Raw genomic sequence first — 25821 nt, forward strand, 5'->3', positions numbered from 1 at the left:
AGGGTTCGGAGCGCCGAGCGGCCGCCGGAAGTGACGCAGCGCCGCCTTCCGGTGCGGCCTGTGGGCAGCGGGGTGAGCGGGGACGGGCCCCGGCAGGTGATGAGCCCCGGGAGCCGTGCGGCGGCTTCACGCGGTGTCGCTCTCCGCAGGCATTCCGTCCGCCCCGCCTGGAGCAGCGCGATGGCGTCGGTGACGATGGGTGAGTGGGCGCGGGGGGGCCGCCCTGCCCCCTCCTCTCCCCACTCCCCTACTTGGGGGGGTCGCTATGGCCCTCCCTCGCTGGCCCCCCGCCCGGTTAACGCCGCTGTTGGTCCCGCAGCCACCTCGGAGTGGATCCAGTTCTTCAAGGAAGCCGGGATCCCCCCGGGCCCCGCGGTCAACTACGCCGTCACGTTCGTGGATAACAGGCGAGTGGCTCTTCCGCGGCCGCCGGGTCCCGGGGCCTCTTCCTGGCCCTGCCGGGATCGAAACTTTCAAGCAGTAAAGAATTAACGTAGACTAAAATAAAGTAAGAAAGAAATCAAGGGGAAAGGAAAAAGCTCAAGGAAAGGGAAAAAAGGGTAGCTTCCAGTGTTCTTCATGGCAATTAGAAGTGCAAATATTTTAAGTTTTCTCCTTAAAGTTACATCGTTACTCTTTTTTTCAATAATTCCTTCTATAATTTACCCTGTCTAGTTAAAGCTGTAAATCAAAAGTTCATCTTTATCCAGACACACACACACACACACACACACACACACACACACACACACAACAAAAAAAGTTCATAAAAAGCTTCTGGTCACTAATAAATTTAGGCAATATCTTCTTTCTGATAAAATAAATCAGTTTATCCATTTTGGCAAAATTTTGTTAACTTCTCCAGCCATTTCTCCATAATGGGAAATGTTGAATATTGAAATAACAACTTACATCTAAATACTAGTAAAACAAAGGAGATGGTGCTAGATTTCCAAAAGCACAGAGAGCAACTTGCTCCACTGTATATTGAGGGGGACTGTGGAGGGGGTTTCCTCTTTTAAATTCTTGGGAATGCTTATTAGTCAAGATCTCACCTGGAAAAACAACACGTCCCCCGTGATTGGCAAGGCCCAACAGAGACTTCATTTCCTTAGAGTCCTGTGAAAAAATCAGGTGGAACAACAGCTGATGACCTGTTTCTATCGGTCCACGATAGAAAGTGCCCTCACATACTGAATTACAGTATGGTACGCTGGTTTAACTGCTGCGGACAGGAAGGCACTACAGAGAATGATCAATTCAGCACAAGAAACCATTGATTACCCTCTAACATGACTGGATGATATCGCCAGGTCTCACTGCTTTAGCAGAGTAACGAAGATACTCAGAGATGATTCACACCCTGGTCAGTGTCTCTTCACACTTCTACCATCGGGCAGGTATAGCCAGCCGAACAAATAGGTTTAAAAATAGTTTCTATCCTTGGGCTGTCACTCTTAAAACACAACCACAATCACTCCACGCACACGTGGAAACGTTTTCTCTCTTTTTCTTTTCCCCCCTAATTACTTGCATAAGGATTATTCTTTATATTATTTAAGTTGTATTTTTTGTCATGGATTGCACCAGTGGGGCTAAAACCAATTTCATTGTATACATGATGTACAATGACAATAAAGGCTATACTATATTATGACAAAATGTCCATGATGTTCACGCTTCCAAGACAGGGTTCAAGTGCCTTTATACCTTCTAGATGGAGCCATCTAGCACTTCATTTAAAGAATTTCTTAGGACCTTGTCAAAACAAGGAATTGTGGCTTATAGAGTTGACCACTGCTGTCTGCGTCCTTGCAGAATCCAGAAGAATATGCTGATGGACCTCAATAAGGAGATCATGAATGAGCTGGGTATCACGATAGTTGGCGATATTATTGCCATTCTGAAGCATGCTAAAGTGGTATATCGGCAGGTAAGTTCCGTGTAATTGTTGCTCATCCTTGCTTTACTTCATACATTGAGGCCTCGGACATTTATTGAGTCATGGTTTTCAGGATGAACTTTCTGGAGACCAATAAATGTAGGGCTTTTGGGGTGTCTTAATAATTCTGGAATTTGTACCTGGGGGAATGGCGTGGTGGCTTGGTGGTGAAGATGCTCCCCTCCCATTCAGAAGGTTGAGAGTCCTAGGTAGCAGCAGGTATTTCTCAGGGGGCCAGGAGAAAATATCTGCTGCAAACTCCACGTAGGCATCAGGAAGGGCATCTGGCCAGTAAAGGCTTGATAGTACAGTGGTTTAGTGCAACCTGTTACTAACACAGCTGCCTGCAATTTCTGCTGGTTTGAATCTCTCCAAGGCTCAAGGTTGACTCAGCCTTCCATCCTTTCTAAGGTAGGTGAAATGAGGACCCAGTTTGTGGGGGCAATAAGCTGACTTTGTATAAAATATACAAAAGAATGAAGGCTATTGCTTAACGCATTGTAAGCCGCCCTGAGTCTCCGGAGAAGGGCGGCATATAAATCAAATAAAAAAAAAAAAAAAAAAGGCTTAGCTTCATTTAGCCACCCCAACTCTACTCAAAATTAAGGGGTTACAGGATTGTAAAAAGAAAAAAAGATTGTTACCTGGGGATGCCAAATAATCTTTGGCCTAGTACAAGGAGACTGCTCTTAACAGTGCACACGGAATTTCTGAAGTTAGGCCTGTCTCCCCATAGACATTGTTAGTCTTCGAGCTCTGGAGCGAAGAAATTCTGAAAGGCTAAAACTCACAGATGCTTCAGGAACTACAGGCCATTTTTGCATCTGAGGCTCTGCTGTTCCTCAAGCTGCCTTTTCTCCAGAATGCAACATTTTAATCTGGGGGCTTGATGCATTTCTTCTGGTTTGGTGGCCATTTTGGTGTATTTGGGGAAGATGAGTCCAGTCTCCTGATCTGCTTATGATCACTTTATTATTGTGGGCATTTTCTCCTCCAGGATATGTGCAAAGCTGCAACAGAGTCAGTGGCCTCCAGCCAAACTGTTTTGCAATCTGAACTCCGCAGGAATGCTAATACTGGTGAGTACAGGTTGCCTGTGTTGCTGATCGCAGAGTCTCAGCGGAGTCCAGACCTCCACGGTGGCTGTTCTTTACAGTTGTGATCTCACCAATTTCTGCAGCTGCCACCAGGATGATTGCCAACAGTTTAAGCCGAGACTCTCCACCTTCTACTCCTGTTCGGAGGTCTGACACCAGTGCCTCCAAAATCTCCATCACCGTATCCAACAAAATGGCTGGAAAAAACACCAAAGCAGGTAATTTTAAAAATCTATGGCTGAATGTATTTCTCTGCTGGCAACTTCTGTTCTAAGTGGCATCGCTGTCCCTACAAAACTGCCATTGTGTGCAGCTGTTGCCTTTGTGGTGCTCAATCCTGTTTCTGAGGAGTGGGATAGGAGATGAATTCGGAATGCTGCATTTGAGGAGAAGCTTAGCTTTTCTTAGTCTCAGCCTTTCATTGGCAAGGTGAAGCTGCTGGTTGCTGGGGAGTTATTGGGCTAGGAATTGTGCAGCACCCTGTGTGGCATTAATCCTGTCTTCAGGGCACTTTAATGAGGGTGCCAGGAACTTTAAGGAATGTTCCATGCTGGTGGGGTCCAAGCCTGCTGGGCAGGGAAAGGGGAGAGGGCTTCATGTTCTCAATGCTACAAGCATCAGCTGTCCTTCATAAATCAGTGGTGGTTGGAGATACTTTTATTGTTTTTACCTGCTGCGAGAGTATAGAGAAGGAAATGCATAGGCTAAAAACACTTGCAACTTTTATGGAAGTCAACAAAAGTAAAATATTATTTTTGTATAACACATTAAGCATTATTCCCCATGCCGTAATTGGGCGTTCTCCCTTCATGGTTAGAGTATTAAGGTCTAGGCTTCTGTTGCTTCCACAAAGGTAGAATTGAGCTGCTCAGCTGGAGGACCTGGAGCCAAAAATGAACAGGCCACTCAAGAATCTGAGCAATTTCTCTTTTCACATCCCAATGGCTGTGCTTGCTTGGGCTCCTGAGCAGAAGCGGTGGAAAGCGTTTTGTGGCATTTGCAGGCAGTACAAGAGCATCCATTGAACTGCATTTGCTTGCTTATGTCTTCTTTGCTGTGGCAGCTATTTGCGCTCCTCGGGCTGAGAATGCCGCCATCCCAGTGAAGCGGCGCCGCGTCACAGCAGAGATGGAAGGGAAGTACATTGTCCACATGCCCAAAGGAACCACTCCCAGGACTAAGAAGATTCTGGAGCAGCAGCAGGCAGCAAAAGGTACTGTAGCTATCTTGGGGGGGGTGGGGGGTTGCTTCTTCAAAGGAAGGAGGTTGTGGGAAACTTGAAATGAAAGTGGGGGTAAGGATATAAAAACAAAATTTTGATCAGGACAAACAGGCCATCAAGCAAAAGTGGCCAATTAAGAGCATTTGTTCAAACCAAATATCTTTTTATGTAATAATGGGAGGTTTTTTTGGTCACTGAGCTTTTTCTGGTCTTGTTCGCTATACTAGGCAGGGTTCCCTTGAGAGTATCTATTGCTCCTTGTCTCCCTTCTATAGAGAGACACGACATCTCCTTCATTTTCTTGAAGGGAAGAGCCTCTTTTGAAGCAGCACGGAGGCAGGGGAATAAAAAATAAATCTGTAGCTCGATTGTTTTTTTGGGAAAAGCCTTTCCTTTTCTACTCATTTCATAGTGCAGATGTTGTATGCATCCATGTTTGTGTTCTCTGTCAGGTTTGCAAAGAACTTCTGTGTTTGACCGGCTTGGTGCAGAGACCGGTGGAGAGATGGCCATAGGAAACAAGGTGAGGGTGCAGTTGTATCAACTGCAACTTCTTTGCAGTTGATGGCAGTTTCTCTACTTTCCTTTCTGGTGTTTTCCACTGACTCAGTGATCCCCAACGTATCGGGTGCTGACCCAGGTGCCCTGGGTGGGAGGTGGCAGTTCTGATCTGCTGGGCTCCCCGACCATGCCTGAATGGGGCCTGTCCTAGCATGCCCCTCCCTGAAGAATACAGCTATAGCAGGTTCCTTCAGGGAAGCAGACTCTTTGCCTGGGGGTCTTGTTTCTGACACAGCAGCACTGGACTTTTCTGGTTGGTTGGTTGGTTGGTTGGTTCTGCTTTTTGCAGTTTCTTTCTTTCTGAGATCTTGCTGTGAAGGAACAAGCTTTAAATGGTGGAAGGTTCTTGTCATGAACTATTTTTGGTTGGAGGTTGCAGCAGTCGCTCGTGTCAGGAAGACAACCATGCCATGTCAGCTACCCCCTTACACTCACTATGGTATAAATTCATTTTAGGAGTAGAGGTCTGTAGAGATTCTCTACGTTTAGGAATAGAGCATATGCATTTGGTGGCAAAAATTAAAAGTCTGGTAAAGTCTTCCATCTAACAGATTTTATTAAAAGATTGTTTTTGTGAGCTGCAGCTCACTTCAGATGCATGAGGGGCTACACTGAGATAAGATTTAAACAGGTGAGGTGGGAAGGGAAGATTGGTTATGTAGACACAGGTGAGACAGATCACAAGTACCTAGTGCAATAACACACTACTGTGTGTGTTGAGATCTTGAGATTGCCTGAATTTTTTTGATGTGACTTCATCAATCTCTTATCTGTGATAATGGTGATTGCCATCAAATCATTGTCACTCGCTTAGATAGATTTTCTCCACAATTGTCTGTCCCTGTCCTGGAACTTCAGCTCTTCCCAGGGTGCCGCATTACTGTTGTCCCTCCACCTGGCTACTGGTCGTTGTCTTTTTCTCTTCCACCTTTCCCAGCATCAGATCATTTCCCAGAGAGCTGGGTCTCTTCAAAATAGCATACTTAAGAGTCTGGTCATTTATACTTAAGTGAATTATGGATTTGATTAGCCATCAATTTGTTTTCTTGCTATCTGTGACATCCTCAGGAATCTTCTTCAGCATCAAAATTCAAAAGTGTCTCTGCCCTTTCTCTCTTGCTTCCTCAAAGTCCTGGTTTTTGCTTTCACAATGTGTCAGACAATGCTGTACTGTGGCTTGCACAGTTCTAACCTTTAAAGCCATAGGCTGCATTCATGAGACCTTTTCCAAGCCTTCGTGTCTGCTGTGCTGAATGCTGTTCTGTAGCATAATTCCTGACCGCTTGTTTCTTTCATGTTGGCTGATCCTAAAAGGCAGAAGCTTTCCACCACTTCAGTATCTTGATTGCCAATTCTAATTGCTTGATTGTGGTACTTGTGGACCCTCCTCTGGATCCCACATCTGCACCACCAAATGGTCTTCCTCTCTCCTTCTCTGCATGTGAACTAATGGCTTTAAACAGCCAGGCAAGGTGCTGCCAGATGCCTCCCAATTCTTTGCCTGAGTGCAAGGCCAGTGGTACCCTTGGCCTGCTGGAGTGATGCTTGCTTCATCTCCAGAGCAGAGGTACACAGAATCATCCAGCCACTGAGCTCTGCTCTGTCTCTCCACAGCCCACAGGAGTGTTCAGCCGGCTGGGGGACGTGCAGGAGGACAAAGCGGCTGACAGCGATGATGACAGTTCTGTGCTGCAGTATGCAGGAGTGCTGAAAAGACCCTCCCAACCCAAGGAGATCTGCAAAGTTGGCGTCGCCATCAAGGCCAAAGCTACCAGCTCTGAGGCGAGGCAGATGGCGGCTGATGCCGTCACCACTGTAATCCAGCGACGGGGGAGCAACAGTGTGGCTGGACCTGCCACTCATGCCAAGGAAGAGACGCAGGGCTTGTCTCCTGCCCCGGGCAGTGTGGCCAAGAGACTGGGCAAGCGCTCGCTGAAACTCCTTGAGGCCCAGGACAGCAGTGTTACTAGTTCCAGGAGCAGGCCGGACTCTTCCTTCCGAGTCACCATAAAGAGAACTTTAGGGAGCTCCAAGGTAAGCAGCTCCAGCCCTGCAGAGCCCCCCAGCGCTCAGATGGACCACACGGGCACTGTCAGTGTCTTTAAGAGGCTGGGCAGGAAGACTGTGTGAGCCTGGCTTGGGATCCCGCTTGGAGGGAGCTTCCAGACGAGGAGGGCAAGCGAGTGTGTGTGTTCATCTCTCCTGTCAGCTCCCTTTGTGATGTGAGCGGGTGGCCGCATTCCGCAGCTGATGCGGGTCTGCTTCTGTGAAGCTCTTGGTTGGCTCTCCCAGCACTTCATCTAGAGTTGCTTAGGGCCACGCATGGTTGAGGCACACAAAAGCCCAGTCCTGGCAGGGTGCGAGCGCTTAGGCGGCCTTGGAGAGAAAGCCAGGAGTTCTGGGCAGCCCTCTGAACACACCTTCTGTTTTTTCTCTGCAGGTGTTTGCTTTTTCCTAGGAAGTAGTGTCCATAAGAGAGACAGGCGGTCCCTTCCTTCTTTTCCCTTCTCTGTCCTGAGCTTTCATCTGCCGATCCTGGAACACCCACATTCCAGGAAGGGCAACTGACTGGGTGCCAGACATCTTTTAGTGGATGCTGGAGCTGTGCAATTGGCAAGGCGGGTCTGGTAGTGTTCTGGGTTCCTTTCCTTTCCTTTCCTTTCCTTTCCTTTCCTTTCCTTTCCTTTCCTTTCCTTTCCTTCTTTCCTTTCCTTTCCTTTCCTTTCCGGTTGAGAAACGCCCTTCCTTGTCTTACATGTCAGGATCCCTGACTGATCTAGCTCCGTTTCTTTTGCTGTACTCCTGAATTAAGATATTCTTAGATTGGGGGTGCGTGTGTGCAAATGGCTGTACCCGCATTCCCTCTTAGACCTTTTTTGAGCAAACAAAAGCAAACCCATTTTTTTAAAGCGCACATATCCAATGTCTTGAGGCTCTTCTCTCACCTGCCATGCTGAAGGTGGCTGGCATCTCTGGATCAGTGAGTATTTCTCCACCCAGCTCCCCCTCTTGTGGCTTCGGCTGTCCATCAGTGGGGGGGGGGGGGGAATCCTGGATTACAGCAGGCACACACCCTTCTGCTCCACCCCCCCCCCCCAGCTGATAGGATTTGAGGTAGGGCAAGCACAGCTATGGCCTTGGCCTTAGGAAATGGATGGGCATCGCAAGTTTAAGGAGAGGTAGATCTGCCAGGAAAAGGAAGGCGCCTGGCACTGATGGGCCCCTACTATTTACCACCAGAAAAAGCCCCAGTTCTGGCTTTTACAATCTCCTTTTCAGAAGACCTGTGAAGTCATCTGCCTCCACCCCCGCCTTGGCAAGATCTCCCGGGGGTGGGGGGGATCTGGGGCACGCACGATCTTCCGTCTCCTGATTGGTGGGGGGGGGGAGGTTTCTGGATCCCCGCGCACATCCCCCAGAGCCACCGGGGCGGAAGGGGGGGTGCTAAGGGGGAGCAGCGCTGCCTTCCTCCTCCTCCCTCGGTGACCCGCCACCCTGCCCCCAGGCTGCCAGTTGAGACCGCCTACAGGCACGTGGGCTTAGCGGGAGGCGCCTATCGGGGTTTCGCTGCTGGAAAGCGGGTTTATCAATTGGAGTCGCTGTACATCGGGATGATGGACGCTTCAAGCTGTACCGCGGCCGCGCAGCCGTCGAGCCGGGCCGGCGAACGACCGCTCACAATAAACGGTGTTTCCGCTCGGCTGGTGTGGCTCGACTCTTCTTTGCCGGGCGCCGCGGCAGAAGCGCCTGTCTCGCCTTTACGCATGTGCGAGGGGACGTTTGCGCAGGCGCCGGGACTCGGTAACGCGCCTGCGCAGAACGGCGAAGGCTGGCTGGCGGCAGGGTTGTTGTCGTTCCTTCTCGCGTCCCGGCCGCCCTTCCTGCGTGCGGGCCGGGAGGAGGCGGGGTTTCCGGGCGCGGGCGCCGTCGGACCTGACGCGACGGCAGCCCTGAGGATGGCCCTGCGGGGACGCCGGTAGCGGCGGCAGGTGAGGGGGGGGCGGGGGCGACGCCCGCGGGCCCCGCCGCCTGGCCGAGAGCGCCGGCGCCGGGCGGCCGCGCGCGGGGCATTGTGGGAGGGAGGCCGAACCGTCGGCCGCGCGGCGGAGGAGGGGAGGGCGGCGCGCGCCCCCGCGGCTCGTGCTCGGTCCGGGCCCGGAAGGCGCTCCGCCTGTCTCCCGCCCGGCCGCTGAGGCCCGCTCCCTTCCCGCAGGGGGGCCAGCGCTGCCCGGGAGGCTGGCAAAGACGGATCCGAGGCGGCCCGCGCAGCCCGGGCTGGTTTCAGCGGGACCGCAGGCCGGGCTGGCCCTTGGCTTGGGCCGTGGAGGCTCCCGGGAGACCTGGGACTCTCGGGCTGACCAACCCTGGGTGGGGAATGGTGCGGGGAACCGGGGGAGGCCCAGTGGGCTGGCACATCTTCTCTCCCCCCTCACCCCCCGGGCTTCCCGGGCTCCATCCACCGCAGCCCCATGGGGCTGAAGGATGGTCGCTCCAGAGGGGGTTAGTTCCCGCACCCCAGGGGGCTCCAGGAGAAAGTCTGGGTTCTGGCAAATAGCACGTTCATTTTAAACAGGCCAAACAGTGCAAATTCTTTAACAAATGTCTTGCACTAGGAGGGCTCCCGGTCACAAAGGCTGGCGAGTTGGTGCTTGTTTAAAGGTGGGCAGAAACTCAGGCCTCGAACTTCACCTCCTTGCTGCCCAAAGCAGCGTGGGATTCAGGCCTGGCCTGGCCGCTTTGGAAGTCAGGGGAGACCCATGAGCGGAGTGGGGCCGGTGGGGGGCAGCCAGTGCAAAGGAAGAGACTGCCAGCTGAGAGGTGGCAGTTGCCTTGCCCGCCCAGGGGCTTTGCTGGTTCTAAGCAGAGCTTCCGCATCGCTGTCACTGCGGAGGAGCGTGCAGAACCTTCACACCCGAGTCTTTCCCCAGGCATCCCTTTTGTGCATCCCACAGATGTTTCCGTATCCGCCCTTCTACCTTGCCAGAAGGTAAGGCGATGCTGCTCCCTCCTGGGGATTCCTGACAGCCTAAATGTCAATCGGGGGGGCATGGCAGCAGTAGTCTAGCCCTGCCCACCATACGCACACACATCCCATTTCTGATCTCCTGCTGGGAGAGTTGGCAGGTGCCATTTCCAGGAGAGTCACTTTTGCAACATTGCGTTGACTCAAAGCCCTTCCATCTCAGGGCAGCAGGACATGGGCTTGAAAAGTGGATGTTTAAGCTGCCCTGGCTACATTTGGGGCCGTGGCCACTTCTAATGCATTTTGGCTTCTTGAGGCACTGAGTTACACAGATGGTGCATTTTATTCCTTAGCAGTTCATTTCTAGGGTGGCGGAAGGCATTTCCCCGCCATCCTGTGTCCCTCCTGCCATATGTGATCAGAGCCTGTCGACCAGAGTCCTTTCAGTTTTCCCAACTTGCTTACAACTAGAGGTGGCGTGTAAAAGCGTAACACTTGATGTAATGCTGAGCCGCTGCGTCAGTCCGGTCCCTGCCTTCTGCCATTTGAAAGGCCTTTTGTCTCCTGGGCAGATTCCAGCCGGCTGCCCTACCTTGCCTGCGTGCTTTGAGGAAACAAGGCAACGTGGCTTCTTTGGCTGGAGAGGCCAGTTTAGCTTTCTGCTCTTTTTCTGGCTATCAGCAGAAGCAGAGTCAATGGGAGGGGAGCCTCCGGTCCTTTTGCCCAAGCCTGGGCTGAGCCTTCTGATCCATTCCTTTCCAGTCTTCCATAATGGACTCTCCAAAGCTCTATTGCAACTCCCTCGCTGTCCCTGCCACTCTCAGCCGCTGTAGCAACAGCACACTGCGCGACGTCCTTCTGGAGAGTCTTCCAACTGGGGCAAGGAGATAAGCAGCCACAGCCATCGGGAAAGGGCACAGGAGGCAGATGACAGAAAGTGGTTGTTTCACTCCATCGTGCCCTACTCAGATGATAATAGCACTTAGACTTCTATACTGCTTCACAGTGCTTTACAGCATCTGGCCCCCAGCAATCTGGGTCCTCCTAATACAGACTGGCCAGTTTGGGGCACCACTATTTAAAAAGCATAATAGCAAACCCCAGGTTGTCAAGACAGGAGGCTGGAAAGAAGTATCTAGACTTAGTGTGTTTAGTGTGCAAAAAAGGGGGCTGTGATACTTTTCCAGCCTCTGGAGGTGATAGCCCAGGAGGAATGGTGTTGCTGTTTGCTGCCCTAGAAGGAAGGAGGGACCAGCACCAAGGAAGGAGGGTCAGGCTAGACCAGGGGTCAGCAACCTGTGGCTCTGGAGCCGCATGTGGTTCTTTCACCTCTGCTGCGGCTCCCTGTCACTCAAAATATGCGTCACAACCACCAATGTGCAACACCCACCGGCACGCAATTTATTGAGTTTTCAACCCCCGGTAGGCCAACCATGGATAAATCCAAGAAAAGTAAAGTTTCAGAAAAAAACAGAACGTTTAATTCAACTACATGCGCTAGTTTTGGGGCCGCTCAAGAAACAGCCAGGCACGGGAAGGGTTTTGTGGCTCCTGGTGTTTTCTGTGGGAAATGGGTCCAAATAGCTCTTTGAGTGTTTAAGGTTGCAGACCTATGGGCTAGACATTGAGAAGGATTTCCCGACTGCACAGTGCAAGCTGTTGGCCAGTTGAGCAGGCTGCCAGTGAACGGGTGGTGGGTTCCCCCTTTGCTGGGGGTCTTTGCACGGAGGCCGGGTACCATCCCATAGAAGCGCTGTGTCTGTAGGCTGTTCCATAAGACGGCTCCAATGGTTCCTCTGGTTTGTGACATGGGGCTCTTAGGCTCCAGACCTGGCTTCCTTTGCCTGCTGGAGAAGCTGCAGCTCTGTCACCTCTTCCTCATCACCTGGCATCTTTATTGGTGGTGCTGCCTCTCTGAACCTCTTTGCCCTTGGGAGACATTTTCTCTATGTTGTTCCTCTGCCCACAGAAGCTTTCTGCCTATCCATGTCAGACTCGCTCTGGGAGCCCAGCGGAATAAGAACTGCCTTATGGAGATGGATCCAAGCTTAGCCAACCCTTCGTAGGCAGCCATGTGCGAAGCGTGCAAGTAACAAGCCGCTTCTGGAAGGTCCCCGGTCTTGACCGTGGCAAGTCTGTGGCATCCTGCTTGGTTATCCTGGCCTCTCTTGCTGGCCAGGGTCGCGTGGGGTGTGGCTGCGTGGCCTTGGCTCTGACTGGGAGGTCAAGGGGAGCTAGTGGAAGCCCTGTGGCCTTCAATCGGTCATGGATCTTAGCCACCGGCCAGTGCAGATGAGGGATTGGGGGGCGGGGGAGAGCCAGGCTGGTGTCGATTGTGGCTTCATCAAGAATTTCAAAGTGTTCAGAAGCCGAGTTTGCTCTGCAGTGCTGAGTGGGTAGCAGGGCTTCAGGATGGCCACCCTGAATGTTCTCAGGACGGCAGCCATTCCCTTCTCCCCTGCAGGTCGCCAGGCCACCTCTGGCCCCCCTGGCAGGCAACAGCCCCTCTCTGTGCCCCGTGGTGGCAGCAACATGAGTGAGGTGTCGGTGATTAAGGAGGGATGGCTGCACAAGCGAGGTGAGCAGTGCCCCGCCTGCCCTGTCGGAGGCCCTGAGCTGGCAGCGGGGCTTCTCCCCCAATGGAGGCCTCTCCCCTGGGCTGCAAGCCGCTCCTGAGAGTTGGGATGCTCGTTGCTTTGGCTGCAGCTGGTGAAGGCCCTGAGCAGCCTTTTTTTAAAAAAAATTTTTTTTGATTTATATGCCGCCCTTCTCCGGAGACTCAGGGCGGCTTACAATGCGTTAAGCAATAGCCTTCATCCTTTTTGTATATTTGTACAAAGTCATCTTATTGCCCCCACAAACTGGGTCCTCAATTTACCTACCTTAGAAAGGATGGAAGGCTGAGTCAACCTTGAGCCTGGTGAGATTCGAACTTATAGTAATTGCAGGCAGCTGGTGTTAATCACAATGCTTTCAGTCTGCTGAGCCACCAGCCTTCCCAGAGAGGGGCTACTGGGCTGCATTTCTTCCAGCCCAGGGAAGACCCAGCTCTGTAGTCTGTGCTCTTAAGGGGCTTGTCTCAATCATCTAGGACTCGATGGTTGTAGGGCAACCCAAAACAAATCATTGGAGGTGGCTTGGCATGAGCTGTTTGTCACCAGGCAGGTCTCCTCCCCCTCCCCCTCCCCCTCCCCTGAGCTGCTGCTCCTCGTCCAGTCCTTGTTTCCGACAGACAAATATAGACCGCAGCTGGGGGCTATTTTGGTCCTGCTGTGGCCTGGAGGGGTGGCAGACACAGCTGTGGCAAGCCTCAGTCCGCTTTTGCCAAGGGGGCTTGGACAGGAGAGCAGCCCCCCCCCCCCAAAAAAAAGAGCTCTCGCCTGGGCTGACCTGCCCTGGCCAGAATCCAGGAGGGTTCCTGCCCTGGAGCAGCAGGAGGCCTCCCCTATCCCCCCCTCCCCACCCACAGAAGCTCTTTCTCCAGCCAATGGAAGAGAAGCCTCAGCTGGTCTGACAAGGTGACATATGAGGATCTGTTCCTCTTCCAACATTTAGGCCAGATGGGGGCTTTGAGGGGTGTTGGGCCAAATGTGGAGCTTGATGGGGTCACACCCAGGGGTGAAATGCTCCCGGTTCGGACCAGATAAGCCCTATCTGGTAGCGATGGGTGGTTCAGAGAACCGGTAGCAAAAATCCCTGTGCGCCCCCCCACCCCACCATGCCCAGCTGAGCCGCACGATCATCAGAGGCTTTTTTTTCCCTTTTAAAAGCATTTTTTCTACAACCTTTTCCGACAAAAAAATGCTTTTAAAAAGTGAAAAAAAAACCTCTGATGATTGTGTGGCTCAGCTGGGATCGTCAGAGGCTTTTCAAAGCATTTTTTTCTGCAATCTCTTGGACAAAGAGGTGGTTAAAAAAATGCTTTGAAAAGTCTCTAACGATCCCAGCTGAATTGCCTGATTGACAGAGGCTTTTCAAAGCATTAGAAAAAATGCTTTGAAAAGTTAAAAAAAATAAGTTGGCCACGCCCACCCAGTCACATTACCCCCACCACTACCAAGCCACGCCCATAGAACCAGTAGTAACAAATTTTACATTTCACCCCTGGTCACACCTCTATGCCTGCCTACCCTGTTCAATCACTGGGGGGCAGAACAAAAGCTGCCTGCTCCCTGGGTAACCCCAGAATGCCTTTCCAGGGGAATACATCAAAACTTGGAGGCCCCGATACTTCCTCCTCAAAAGCGACGGCTCTTTCATCGGCTACAAGGAGAAGCCAGAAGCTGCTGACCACAGTGCACCCCCTTTGAACAACTTCTCTGTGGCAGGTGTGTTGCCCAGGTTAGCTTGGAAAAGGTGGGCGGGCTGTTCTCCAGACCTCCAGGGATGGTGACAGGATTTTCCCTCACCTTGCCAAGTGACTTGGGTGTGTGAGCAACGGGTACTCTGGCATTGCCCTCTTCCTCTTCGCCTCTCTGCATTGGGGGAAGCTGCCCTGTCTGAGCCTGTGTAGATCTTGGTCAGTGGACCTGGGCCAGGCCAGAGCCATCTTGAAAGGGCAGGGGCTGAGAGGGCTTCCAGGAAGGCTCCCTGGGAGACTCCAACCTGGGGGCCCTTTCCTCCTCCTCCTCCCGTCTCCCCAGAATGCCAGCTGATGAAAGCCGAGCGACCGCGCCCCAACACATTCATCATCCGCTGCCTGCAGTGGACGACGGTCATTGAGCGGACGTTCCACGTGGACTCTCCAGAGGAAAGGTGAGTGGACAGCCCCGAGGCCTCATTTCGACCGCCACTAGCAGCTGCAGTTTCAGATGCTGGCTGGAGTGGTGGGTGGTCTGTTTGGTGGTGTTTCCCGTCCTATGTAGTTCCGCATCAAACTCTTGCACCCCAGTCTTCTTTGGGCACCAGAAATGCCTAGCTTCCCTGACCGTGGCGGCTCCCTTACCCAGCAGTGGCATCTCCTGCCTGGGGCTGCCACCTCTGTTTGTCTTGGCTGCCCTGTAATAGAGCTGCCCTGCCTTGGCAGACTTCTTAAGGCTTCTTGGTGCCCTGAGTGCCGGTTTGCGTCTTCCCAGGGAAGAATGGATCCAGGCCATTCAGATGGTGGCCAACAGCTTAAAGAACCAGGAGGCGGAAGAGGACAGGATGGACTACAAGTGTGGCTCCCCCAGCGACAGTCCAGGGGCCGAGGAAATGGAAGTGGCGGTGACCAAGGCCAGAACTAAGGCGGTAAGCGAGACGGGTCTGCGGGAAGGAGACGGACGCTGATCTTGGCTAGTTGAGGGGTGCTGTCAAATTACGGCCAGGGATTTTACCTGAAAGGCTTTGGTCAGGCAGGCAAGGAGCTCTTCTCTCTCTCTCTCTCTCTCTCTCTCTCTCTCTCTCTCTCTCTCTCTCTCTCTCTCTCTCTCTCTCTCTCTCTCTGCCTTCCATTGCCAGACCATGAGTGACTTCGACTACCTGAAACTCCTGGGAAAGGGCACTTTTGGGAAGGTCATCCTCGTACGGGAAAAGGCCACAGGGCGCTACTACGCCATGAAGATTCTGCGCAAAAAGGTCATCATTGCCAAGGTGGGCGGAAGCTCCAGCCCCTCAGGGTGGGGGGGAAGAGTGGAGAGGCTTGGCCAGGCCAGCAACAGGCTGCTTTGGGGGACCAGCCAGAGGGCTGCTGCCCAAGAGCAGGCCAGGGAGGGGGCCCATCCAAGGCTTAGCAGCCAGAGGAAGACATTTAGGGAGGCCCCACCCTGACCGATCCAAGCCAACTCAAGATCTGCAGGAGTCTCCTAGGGTAGGATTCGCCGGCCTCTCCTTCAGAGGACTGACCCATGGTCCTTCCTCAGAAAATCTGGTGGTGGGGAAGCCCTTTAGAATCAGGGGTTTTCTGCACCTGGAGAGAGAAAGAAACGAGCTCTCAGACAGTTTGATTCTGGGAAGCTCCTTTCCTCTGCCACCCAAGAGAAGAATGGATCCGACCACACACAGAGAAGTTAGCCAAGGATCGCTGCCTGTTTCAGCCATGGGGGGTGGGGAGGCATGTCTTTACTCCCACCAGCTGTTCCTCTTCACCGGCCCTGGGAAGGGTTGCCATTCCTGCTGTTTTCCTGGAGCCTGGAGAGACAGGCTGGGAGGGTTAATGGTGAAGGGCAGGTACTTGCCAGGTGTGCTGGGTGAAGACCCTCTTCTCTCTTCCAAGGATGAAGTGGCCCACACCGTCACGGAGAGCCGAGTGCTGCAGAACACAAGGCACCCCTTTCTCACGGTACATGCCAAGGGTTGATCCAGGAGGGCTTTGGAATACTTCCCTGCTAGCCAGAAGTAGGTTTTTCTTCTGGGCTGAGGAGGGGGAGGGCGCCCAGAGCCAGTAAAAGCCTGGGGGTCCTGCCCCAATCTGGGGGCCCAGATTGAGGCCGGCTCAATTCCACATTGAGGCTTCAGGTGAAAGAGCCTCTGAAATACCCTCCTCCTCCTCCTCCTCCTCGTCTCTCTCCCTCTCCCCTCTCTTCCCAACACAAGGCAGAAGAGTAGAGTTGTGTGCCAAGCCTGGGGTTGATTTTACTCAGAGCGCAGGGCCATGGTGGGCAGGGAGCGGCTTCTCTGGAGGTGCCGTTTGTGAGGGAAATCTCTGCCCCTCTTTCTAGGCCCTGAAATATGCGTTCCAGACCAACGACCGCCTCTGCTTCGTCATGGAATACGCCAACGGAGGGGAGGTGGGTGTCCGCCAGGAGTCCCTTCCTTGGAGGTGTTGTTATTCGCTCACTGGAAGCAGGAGCGGCCTTTGGGTCCTTCCCCCTGACCTGGCCGCTTCCCTTCCAGCTGTTCTTCCACCTCTCGCGAGAACGCGTCTTCACGGAGGAGCGTGCCCGTTTCTACGGGGCTGAGATCGTTTCTGCCCTGGAGTATCTCCACTCGCGGGACGTCGTCTACCGAGACATCAAGGTGGAGATGAGGGTCGAAAGGGGTGGCCCCTGGGTCAGCTTTGCAGGGGGTGGGGAGGCTCCCCTCGGCTAGGGCCCAACCGCCTTTGTGCCTTTTAGTTGGAGAACCTCATGCTGGATAAAGACGGGCACATCAAAATCACAGACTTCGGGCTGTGCAAGGAAGGCATCTCCGATGGTGCTACCATGAAGACCTTCTGTGGGACACCGGAGTACCTGGCCCCAGAGGTATGGGAGGAAGGGCGGGTCCTTGGCCGCAGGGGGCCAAGGCTGGCAGGTGGAATGGCTTTCAGCCCCCGCTGCCAAACGCTGCGTGTCTCATCTTTCTCCTGCCCTTTGCCCCGCAGGTGCTGGAGGACAACGATTACGGGCGGGCCGTGGACTGGTGGGGCCTGGGTGTAGTCATGTACGAGATGATGTGCGGCCGGCTGCCCTTCTACAGCCAGGACCATGAGCGCCTCTTTGAGCTGATCCTCCTGGAGGAGATCCGCTTCCCACGCACCCTCAGCCCTGAAGCCAAGGCCCTGCTGGCCGGCCTGCTCAAGAAAGACCCCAAGCAGAGGTGAGGGAGTTCCCAACTGCCCCTCCCAGCACCAGCCTGGCCTTGGGCCTTCGCTTGGGAAGCAGAGGGGCCGAGCTGTCAGGGTCAGGGGTCCTTGGGCTGGGTTCCTGGATGTGCCAGAGAGCGTGTGTGTGTGTGTCCCTTGATCAGATTCAAAGGCCAAGCCATGGTTGGCATGAATCCAGCGTTTGGAATAAATTACAGTTGACATCTTTGTTTTAGAGATTGAAATAAACGCTTAGTGCATAGTTTGCACAAATGCACGTATAACGCGAGTGCCCTCCTCTGGGCAGAATATACAGTGAGGAGGTTCTGGGGTGCAGCCGTGGGGGGGAAGAGCTGCCAGCCCCATCCCGAGGAATTCCCCCTCCTTGTCTTCCCGAAAGGACTTGGTTCTCCCTCAAACAGGCATTTGCCCTCCCCCTGAATCTGTGGGCACACTCACGCACACAGAAAGCTGTTAACCAAGCCTTTTCTTGCCAGACTGGGGGGCGGCCCCAATGATGCTAAGGAGGTAATGGAGCATCGGTTCTTTGCTGCTGTTAACTGGCAAGACGTGGTTCAGAAGAAGGTAGGCTCTGCGATGCAGCTGCTGCTGCCCTTCTCCCCTCTGGGGCTCCTGGATGGGGAGGCGGGGAGGGGGAGTTGCAACCCATGAGACGAACTAAGCAGGCTCTCTCCCTCCAGCTCATGCCCCCTTTCAAGCCCCAAGTGACGTCCGAAATAGATACGCGGTACTTTGATGACGAGTTCACAGCCCAGTCCATCACCATTACGCCACCAGACCGATGTGAGTAGGGGGCTTTGCATTGGGAGGCAGGTGGGGGGGGGGAGTTCATCTAGTTCTTTGGTTCTGGCTTCACTGGGAATTCCCCGGCCGGGATGTTCTTGTCCACAGACGACTGCGTGGATCCCCTGGATGCCGACCAGCGGACCCACTTCCCTCAGTTCTCCTACTCCGCCAGCATTCGGGAGTAGGGCTGCAGTGCCACCCGGAGAGTGCCAGGACTTGGGGTGGGGAGAGAGCACCCCATCTGGCTGATCCCACCTTCCCACTTCTGGGAGCCAAGCGGACGAGCCTGGACCTGCCATGTCGGCCCTTGCAATCAGGACCAGCTGGCTCACTTGTGCCCATGTGACCCTGCCCCCCTCCCCCCCCCCACACACGCACACACACCAGCCTCTCTCCCTTGCCTCTGGGACACTGCTGAGTTTTACATGGAAATTGTTTTGGCGTGTTTGGTTGGCTTCTGAGGGCTGCACTCTGCCACCAAATCGTGTCGGTGGAAGGCAGGGTGACCGATCGCTGCCTCATGTATGGGGTGCCACCCTGAACCCCAGAGTGTGGAGGACCCTAACACTGGCTTGCAAGGCTGTGCTAAGAAGGGCAGAGCCCCGAAATCCCACCACCCCGTGTCTGTGGGATAGTGGCCGGCTGGCCGGCCAGCACTCAGGTGCTCTTGGGGTCAGTAACCTGGCAACTGTTACCTTGTTGACCTTTGGTGGGCTTCCCCATCACCTCCAGGGGCGCTGCTGCTGTTAACAGGAACTTTTGAGTTGCCCTCCAAATAACGGGGAACTGGCCCCCACTTAGAACAGTGGCCTTTTCTAACGAAAACCAGGGTGCTGGGCATGGCAGCTGCACCCTCTTGCCCCCGGACAGTCCGCAGCTGCTCTTTGCAAGGCCCAGCAGTGGCCCTCGCTGGAGTGATTGGGCCCAGCTGCCCCTGCCAATTAGTTCCTATGAAGGGGGATGCCCTTGTGGAGCGGGGTGGGGTGGGGGGCTGGCAGTGTTTCCCTCCCAATTTTCAGCTGTGGAAGATAGCTGCCTTCCTTTCCCATTTCTGGCCTTGTGGGGATGGCAGCCCCCTGGCAGGCCTCCTCCCTTCTTCCCACGGCTGCAGGGCCCTGCCTTGGGAGGAAGGGAGGTTTGCTATCCGGCTGCCTTTCGCCTTGTCCCCTATGTGGCTTGACCAGGGAAGGAGCAGGCCAGGCCAAGCAGATTGGAGGAGCTCGGACTCTGCCAGAGCACAGACGCCGCTCAGCTGAGTTGCTGCAAAGGGCCCAGAAGCCACCCAGGCAGACACCACCACCCCCTTGCTAAAGAGGAGGTTGTGGTCCTCTGAAAAGCATGGCTGGAAGGCAGACGGACCTTCCTGCAGCTGGCTAACAGTCCGCAGCCCCCCACCCACCCCCAGTGCAAAGAGTGGGAGGCCTTCAGGGAAAGAGGCTGCTCCAGCTGTGTAGCTGGCAGGCCAGAGCAGTCCCTCCTGCGCACCTATGTCACCTTTCGGGCAGGTACCGGAGGATGCCACCTGGTGGGCCAGAGGATAGCAAACCCCTGAGCTCACCTTTGCTCTATCTGACTCTCCTATTGACCTTAGCAGACCTGGGGTTCCTGTGCCTCCTGGGTTTTGGGGACCTGCCTGTGCCAGGGACTTCTGCCAATTCCACAATTGCTTTGGGCTCCACTGCGAGTCTTTCTACAAAACTGGGAGGCGGGGGGGGGGGCACGGCATGAACCTGGCTGCAAACATCCATGGCAGCCCTGTCTGGCTTTCTGTGTCTCAACTCCTACAGGCAGCCAGTGGCAGTTGCACGATTCCATTGTGCGGAGCCTTCAAGCAGGCCCTTCTGATCTGATGTCCTGAGGAGCCCTGTGGCAAATTGGAGGGAGAGGACAGGGGCTCCCCCAGTGAATGCAACCTCCAAGACTCCCAGTCGGCTGCCCTGGTGCTGCCTGTTTGCCTTGCAGGGTGGCTCCCATTGGGCACTCCTGGCCAGAGCCTTCTGAGAGCGGGGTGGGTGGGAGGGTGAGCCCTGGCTGCTGCAGACCACCACGTGGCCTTTTCAGCGTACCCGAAGTGCCGGCAGCCCCCGAGCCTCCTTGAGCCTTTTGGGTCTGCTCAGAGTTCGGCTTCCTGGGGAGGAACTCTTGTGCCCTGCTGGACTTGCAGGGCTGGGTAGGATCTCGGTGAAGATTGGGGTGACTGGGAAAAGAATAGTTTTTTCTTGTTTGCTGTAGTTCTAATTCAGATTTACTAATTTAATGTTGCCCCTGTTAGATTAGAGTGAAGCGCCCGCTCTGTTGCGGTACGTTTTCTCCCCGTTCTCTTCCCTACTGCTGGAAATCAGCAGCACTTCTGGCCCTTCACAGACAGGGCTGGCTCGAGATCCTGAGTTCCGTTTGTAAAATAAAGTTTGCTGGAGTGTTTTTGTAAATGTGGCTGATAAGCACAAAAACTGGAAAGGCTTTTTTTTCCCTTTTTGGTAAACCACAGAATTGCCTTCCTCCACCCTCAGATTTGTACGGTACAAGCAATAAAAGATTTTATTTCTTGGTTATGCGGTCTTTTTAAAATTTATTTAATATTATAATACTTTACAATTTTAAAGCAACACCCAAGCTCTTGTTCATTATAGTTATCTACAAATTCAATCCTAGGTAGCCGTGGTCTTTTGAGGAAGGCCACTTACCTCATTTTCGCAAAGATGAACATTTTATCCAGGGAATTTCAGCAAAACCTACCTGTCCCTGTCTTCCTCGCCTTCTTTAAATCTTTGCAATTTAAGCCCCCTCCCTTAAATGGTGGGCTATTTCCTTCAGTACTGCTCAATAGCCACCTAGCTGCCAAGGGAGAGGCACTAAAGTAAGCCACCCCCAGAATTGCCCCAGGCCCACCATCGTCCCTCCAACCTTTAAGCATCAGGCAATGACCCCCCCACCTGCCCCCCTTTCAGGAATTGGCGGCATGCCAGGAATTGGCTTCCAGGAAATGTGTTCTCGGTGTAACTTCCCCTTCCACTCCGCCATCGGTTTTGAAAAGCGACCTAAAATTACAGCCTGTAATATTATATTCTATCTTACCTTGGAACATCCAAACGTCCCTCCTGCTCCACTCGCTGGTGGCTTGTTCTGCTAATGAGCCCTAATTTAGCCAAGCTGGGAATCCTCTGGTGCTCTGAGCTCCCTCCCACCTTGTGGGTGTTCGGGCAAAGGTCATGGCGGGCCCCGAGAGGAGGCCCTGGACGCTGCTGCTGCTGCAAAGAGCCGTACTCTCGGTAGGGGCCTTGTTTGTGGGGCAGACTGTAAGCTGAGTAAGTGCCCTAGGCAGCCTGGGCTGTTGGGGGTCGGGCGGCAGAGGGCGATAATTGAAGAAACACTATTCTTGTCCTCTCACTAGGAGAGGATCTGTGGCCATTATTTTTCACCAAAGATGCCACTACCAGTTCTGGCAATCTGGAGGAGGAATTCTTTGGCATCCCTTACAAACAGACCTCAGTAGCTCCTCTGTCTGAGCTGCAAAGTTACCCCCTGCTCCTCTGGGTTCCTCAAACTGGGGGAGAAGGAGGAGCAGAGGCAGCCTCTCAATCACTTGGGAGCAAGGACTCACACTCCCACCAACTCGGGAGATGCCAGTGGAATGCCTGCCATCTCTGGGGCAGTTGGGAAGGTTCACTAATAAAATGAGGCTGCATCCACCTCTGAGGAGGGCTGTGTGTTCCTTTAAACGACCCCCCTCTTTCAGTAATGCTGCTCTGTTTCAGGTGGATGAGAAAAGGGAGCCTTTGAAAAGCAAGAGCAATGAAGGCCAGAGCACCGAAAAAGCATCTGGGAAGGTGGGTCGCTCCTGGCCCTGCAGAGGAGAGCTGTGGGAAGGGAGAGAGGAAGGAAAGGCAGCCTCAACCTGAAGCTTCAGATCTGGAAATTATTTGGGTGCTCTCAGGAATCAATCCTGGGGGAAATCAACCCAAGGTTGGGGCTGCAGGGGGGCCACTGGTAAGGACCCAGCTGGTCAAGGGAGAGAAGATGGCCAGCCCAACTTTAATGCCACCTCCTCCTTTGTGGGACAGCACAAGAGGCATGTTTCAGCCTCTTTGCACCTGAGCTGTGGCAGTATGGTAGGAACAAATCCCCAAATCCTGCCCCCCCTCCCCTCAATACTTTAAGCTGTCAGATTGCCAGGGGGATTGGGTGAAATAGGACCACCAGAAACTGGCCAGGGAAGGAGGTGGAGCTAGGGTGCCTCTATCAAGCATTAGGTTGCATCCATGAGATTGGCAAGAGGGAGCTCTGCGGGTGGGCTCCCCTGGTGGGGCAAAGGCCCGGAATCTTGCCCTTGAACAGCATTGGACCCAGCAGGAGGCAACCTCGAGCCCTCCAGGGCTCCAGGCTGGGAAGGAGGACAGCAGGTCATGTGCAAAGGGTGGAGGTGGGGAGGCAGCTGCTTGGGCTTTATTTTGGCAGGTAGCTCTCCCCACCCCGTCCCCAGCCTTGCCTTCCTGCTGGCTGCCCGATTCCCCTCCTCTTCCAGAAAAAAGGCCTGGAAAGCTATGAAAAAGAGGCTGAGAAGCAGGGGTTCCCCCAAGCCCTGCCTGAAGCTCCTTTGCTGAGAGAGCGAGGTGAGGTGCTGATAACCCAAAAGGGCCCTGGAGGGCAGCAAAGGGAGTCCATCTTCCGTGGGGGGGGGGGAGGAGAATAATCCTATGTTTGCACCATGCTCTGTGACAAGCCGGCATCCCCTCATTGCAAGGAAGCCCTGCTGATGTTCCAGTCTTCCCCTTCTCCTCCAGTGGTCCCAGCCTCACTAACCCTTGCGCAGGAGCTGTCCCAAGCGATGCTGCGGATGGACATGGCCCTGGAAAGGGAGTATGCCTTTGACATCTTTAGCAACTTGATGGTGAGCACTGGCAGTGGAGGCCCCCACCCCACCCGGCCTTTGGCAACCCCTGGCCTGGATGCCAATGGCATTGTGCATCCAGAATACTCTTTGCTGGGGAAGCAGGTGAAGGCGGGAGAGTCGGCTTGCTGCATTCCCTGCAGGAATCCAATTAAGGCATCCAGGATGGTGCTTTATCCTCTGAAATGGAGGAAGATGTTATCAGCAGTCTTGGTAACTGTAAGACAGAGACTGACCCCCTTGGCTTGGCCCAGGTTTCAGGGTTCCTCTGATGGCGTCTTTGCCTAGTCAAGGGAGCCTAAATCTCCATCACTTGGGGGTTGCTGGCTACCTATGGCCTCTTGCTGTGTGTGCCACATACACCCCCTGGCCAGGGAGCATAGGGCTGCCAAGGAGTCTGCCCTGCACTGGAGAAGAGCAGAGCAGAACACTGCCTGCTCCTCAGCTCCATTCCAGGGAACGTCTCTCTAGTCCACCTACTTCCCCTGGCCTGCCCAATGGGCACACTGTGCCAGCGGCCAGGCACTGCCCAACCCTTGGCTCTGAACTGTTCACAGCGGAAGCAACCGTCGTATGCCTTCCAGGGCTTTGACCTGCCGCGGTCGGTGACAGTGGAGATGCGAGCCCTTTTGGTGGACTGGCTGGTACAAGTGCATGTAAGTACTGGGTTGGGGTGGCCAGATTTGTTGGGTCTAGACGTGGGAGGGGAGTTCCCCCTTACCACTGCTCCTTTCCCCCCAGGAGTATCTGAATCTGGCTGATGAGACCCTCCACCTGGCCGTCCATCTCATGAACTGCTACATGAGAGCAGGCCAGGTCAGGATCCCTCACCTGCAGCTCCTCAGCGCCACCTGCCTCTTTCTGGCATGCAAACTGGAGGAGCACACCTGTCCAGAGGTGAGAGTGCGAAAGCTGGATTTGGGCATGTCTATTGCCCTTCCAGAGACCGGGCAACCCAAGCAACTCGCTTGCTCTGCTCCAGCAGCCCTTCTTGGTTCTTGCCTTTGCGGCTGGCAGAGGAGGACATCTGGGCCTCTCTGAAAGGCCCCACCACGTTCTGGCATAAGGTCCGAGCTGCTCTCTCCTTTCCTGCAGCCAGCCCAGCTGTGCTTCATGATGGAGAACTCCTGCAGCCGAAAGGACCTCCTGCAAATGGAACGCAAAATCCTAGCCCGACTCAGGTTTGAGCTGCACTACGCCAATCCCATCCACCTGTTACGCCTCCTGGCAGAAGTGGCCCATTGCACCTTGGAGGTAAAGGTCCCCAAGTGAGCTGGCCAGGGCCCAGAACCAGCTGCAGGGTCACCAATTGCTGTTCCCAAGCGATCCCTGGGTCAAGGTCCCTGGCTTTGTGGGAGGGCAGGAGAGAGAGAGATGTACCTGTGCGGACCCAGAGGACCCCCCCCCCGGCAGTGATTTAGTCCTGGAGTGTGCGGGGGAGGCAGCAAGCATCCTCTTCTCCCTCTTTCCCCATGCCTGTTCAGGTCCAGTTCTTGGCCCTCTATTTCCTGGAAGCGTCTCTGATGGAGGTGGACTGCCTGCGCTTTGAGCCCGCTCAGTTGTCCTTTGCAGCTTTGTCTCTGGCACACCGGCTGTCATGGGAAGCCAGAATCCAAGACATGGATGTGCTTCAGGAATATTTTCCAAAGTTCCATGTGTACAGGTATGATGAGCAAGGAACGAAGGTAATGTCAATGAGAAATAGCAGAGGTGCAAATAATTTGGGGTCTCTCCCTCATTTCCCAGCTTTTTAAAGCACAACCTCTTGGATGTGAGACTGCATGTTTCTTCATGTGCCCAGAGGGCATGGGAACCACAGGTGTGGCTGCTGCCCCAATTCTTGCATGGCACCAGATTTCTCATGCCCCATGGGATGCCTGGTTACATCTGTGCAGTTGTGCCCCATTCAGGACACTCTGTAGGTCAGCTGCAGCCTAGTGAGGCAGGACCCTGGCTGTCCCCACAACCGCAGAGACTGGGGCATTTGAACAGTAACCGACCAAGGATGGATTCGGTCAGTAAGTGCCCTCCAACCGCTCCTCTCTCCTCACAGTGAGGCCGAGCTGTTGGCTGTCTTCCCGTACATGGCCAAGGCAGTTTTGCAGGGGGCCAACGCCTCCCTTCGTGCCATCTTCCTGAAATACTCCAGACCACAGAAGCTTTGTGTCAGCACCAACCCTGCAATTGCTGCCTCCAAGTTCCTGAGCCGCTTCCTGGGGGATCCCATCCAATGAAGGAGGAGGATGCCGGGATAACATTTGAACTGGGAGTGCAGAAAGCCAAGCATTGTCCCAGGTGTGACTCTAGGCTCAAGAGGGTGGGGGACCCCTTCTCTCCTTTTCTTCCTTCATACATAAAGTTTTCCCATTTCATCCTGGTCCATTTGTCTATCCTACCCTCTCTCTGCGGTCTTGAGTCTTGCACAATCCCCCCGCCCCCAATGACTAAAAACAAAAAAGAGACTGTAAGCAAAGGGACTTAATATGTCTAATAAAGTGTTTTATTTTTGTGAAGACACTCTTGCTTCTGAGGTCAGAAAAATGGTGTGCTTCTCCCTCCCATGGAGCTGGCAGGACCCAGGAGACAGTTGCAGTGTGGGGCTGGGGGTGGCTGCTGCTGCTGTGGCTGCCAGCTAACCATGCCGGAGGGCATCCCAGGCTTTGAATTCTCCCACTCCAATGACATTCCAAGCAGCTTACAAGCCATTTTGACATTCGTTCATTAGTAGCCATGAGCCCTCCATTATGTGCTGCTGCTAATACACCCCCCCACCCCGTTGACTGGCTCCTCATAATGCCTCTCAAGCCAACTTCAGCCTAGCCAGCTGTCTGACCACACAGCTCTCTTCAAACTGTGGG

At 54.0% G+C, this 25821-nt stretch overlaps 3 protein-coding genes across 11 annotated transcripts; all 3 read left to right on the forward strand.

The window, feature by feature from the left end:
• Positions 1-63: 63 nt before the first annotated feature.
• On the forward strand, positions 64-8521 carry CUNH19orf47 (chromosome unknown C19orf47 homolog). Of its 2 annotated transcripts, XM_070949415.1 has the most exons (9): positions 64-199; positions 320-407; positions 1819-1933; positions 2940-3021; positions 3123-3257; positions 4103-4252; positions 4714-4784; positions 6437-6856; positions 7263-8521. In XM_070949415.1, the coding sequence occupies exons 1-9, from the start codon at positions 100-102 to the stop codon at positions 7278-7280; spliced, it is 1179 nt and encodes a 392-aa protein (XP_070805516.1). In that variant the 5' UTR covers positions 64-99; the 3' UTR covers positions 7281-8521. The 2 variants fall into 2 exon arrangements, with proteins under 2 accessions (XP_070805516.1, XP_070805515.1); XM_070949414.1 differs by having other exon boundaries at positions 6437-8521.
• A 134-nt stretch (positions 8522-8655) lies between these two features.
• AKT2 (AKT serine/threonine kinase 2) lies at positions 8656-21897 on the forward strand. Of its 7 annotated transcripts, XM_070949411.1 has the most exons (15): positions 8656-8811; positions 9751-9809; positions 12250-12363; positions 13985-14113; positions 14429-14540; positions 14861-15014; positions 15225-15356; positions 15979-16044; positions 16424-16492; positions 16599-16721; positions 16820-16948; positions 17068-17282; positions 17766-17853; positions 17970-18072; positions 18181-20625. In XM_070949411.1, the coding sequence occupies exons 3-15, from the start codon at positions 12318-12320 to the stop codon at positions 18258-18260; spliced, it is 1446 nt and encodes a 481-aa protein (XP_070805512.1). In that variant the 5' UTR covers positions 8656-8811; positions 9751-9809; positions 12250-12317; the 3' UTR covers positions 18261-20625. The 7 variants fall into 7 exon arrangements, with proteins under 7 accessions (XP_070805512.1, XP_070805510.1, XP_070805513.1 ...); XM_070949409.1 differs by lacking the exon at positions 9751-9809; XM_070949412.1 differs by lacking the exons at positions 9751-9809; positions 12250-12363.
• CCNP (cyclin P) lies at positions 21832-25476 on the forward strand. Of its 2 annotated transcripts, XM_070949416.1 has the most exons (7): positions 21832-21902; positions 22857-22963; positions 23521-23619; positions 23705-23860; positions 24059-24217; positions 24448-24626; positions 25017-25476. In XM_070949416.1, the coding sequence occupies exons 2-7, from the start codon at positions 22901-22903 to the stop codon at positions 25195-25197; spliced, it is 837 nt and encodes a 278-aa protein (XP_070805517.1). In that variant the 5' UTR covers positions 21832-21902; positions 22857-22900; the 3' UTR covers positions 25198-25476. The 2 variants fall into 2 exon arrangements, with proteins under 2 accessions (XP_070805517.1, XP_070805518.1); XM_070949417.1 differs by lacking the exon at positions 21832-21902 and having other exon boundaries at positions 22832-22963.
• Positions 25477-25821: the final 345 nt, after the last annotated feature.

Source organism: Pituophis catenifer, unplaced genomic scaffold, assembly GCF_029215685.1.
Source record: "Pituophis catenifer annectens isolate HBS135680 unplaced genomic scaffold, rPitCat1.0.hap2 SCAF_9, whole genome shotgun sequence".
Classification (NCBI taxonomy): domain Eukaryota; kingdom Metazoa; phylum Chordata; class Lepidosauria; order Squamata; family Colubridae; genus Pituophis; species Pituophis catenifer.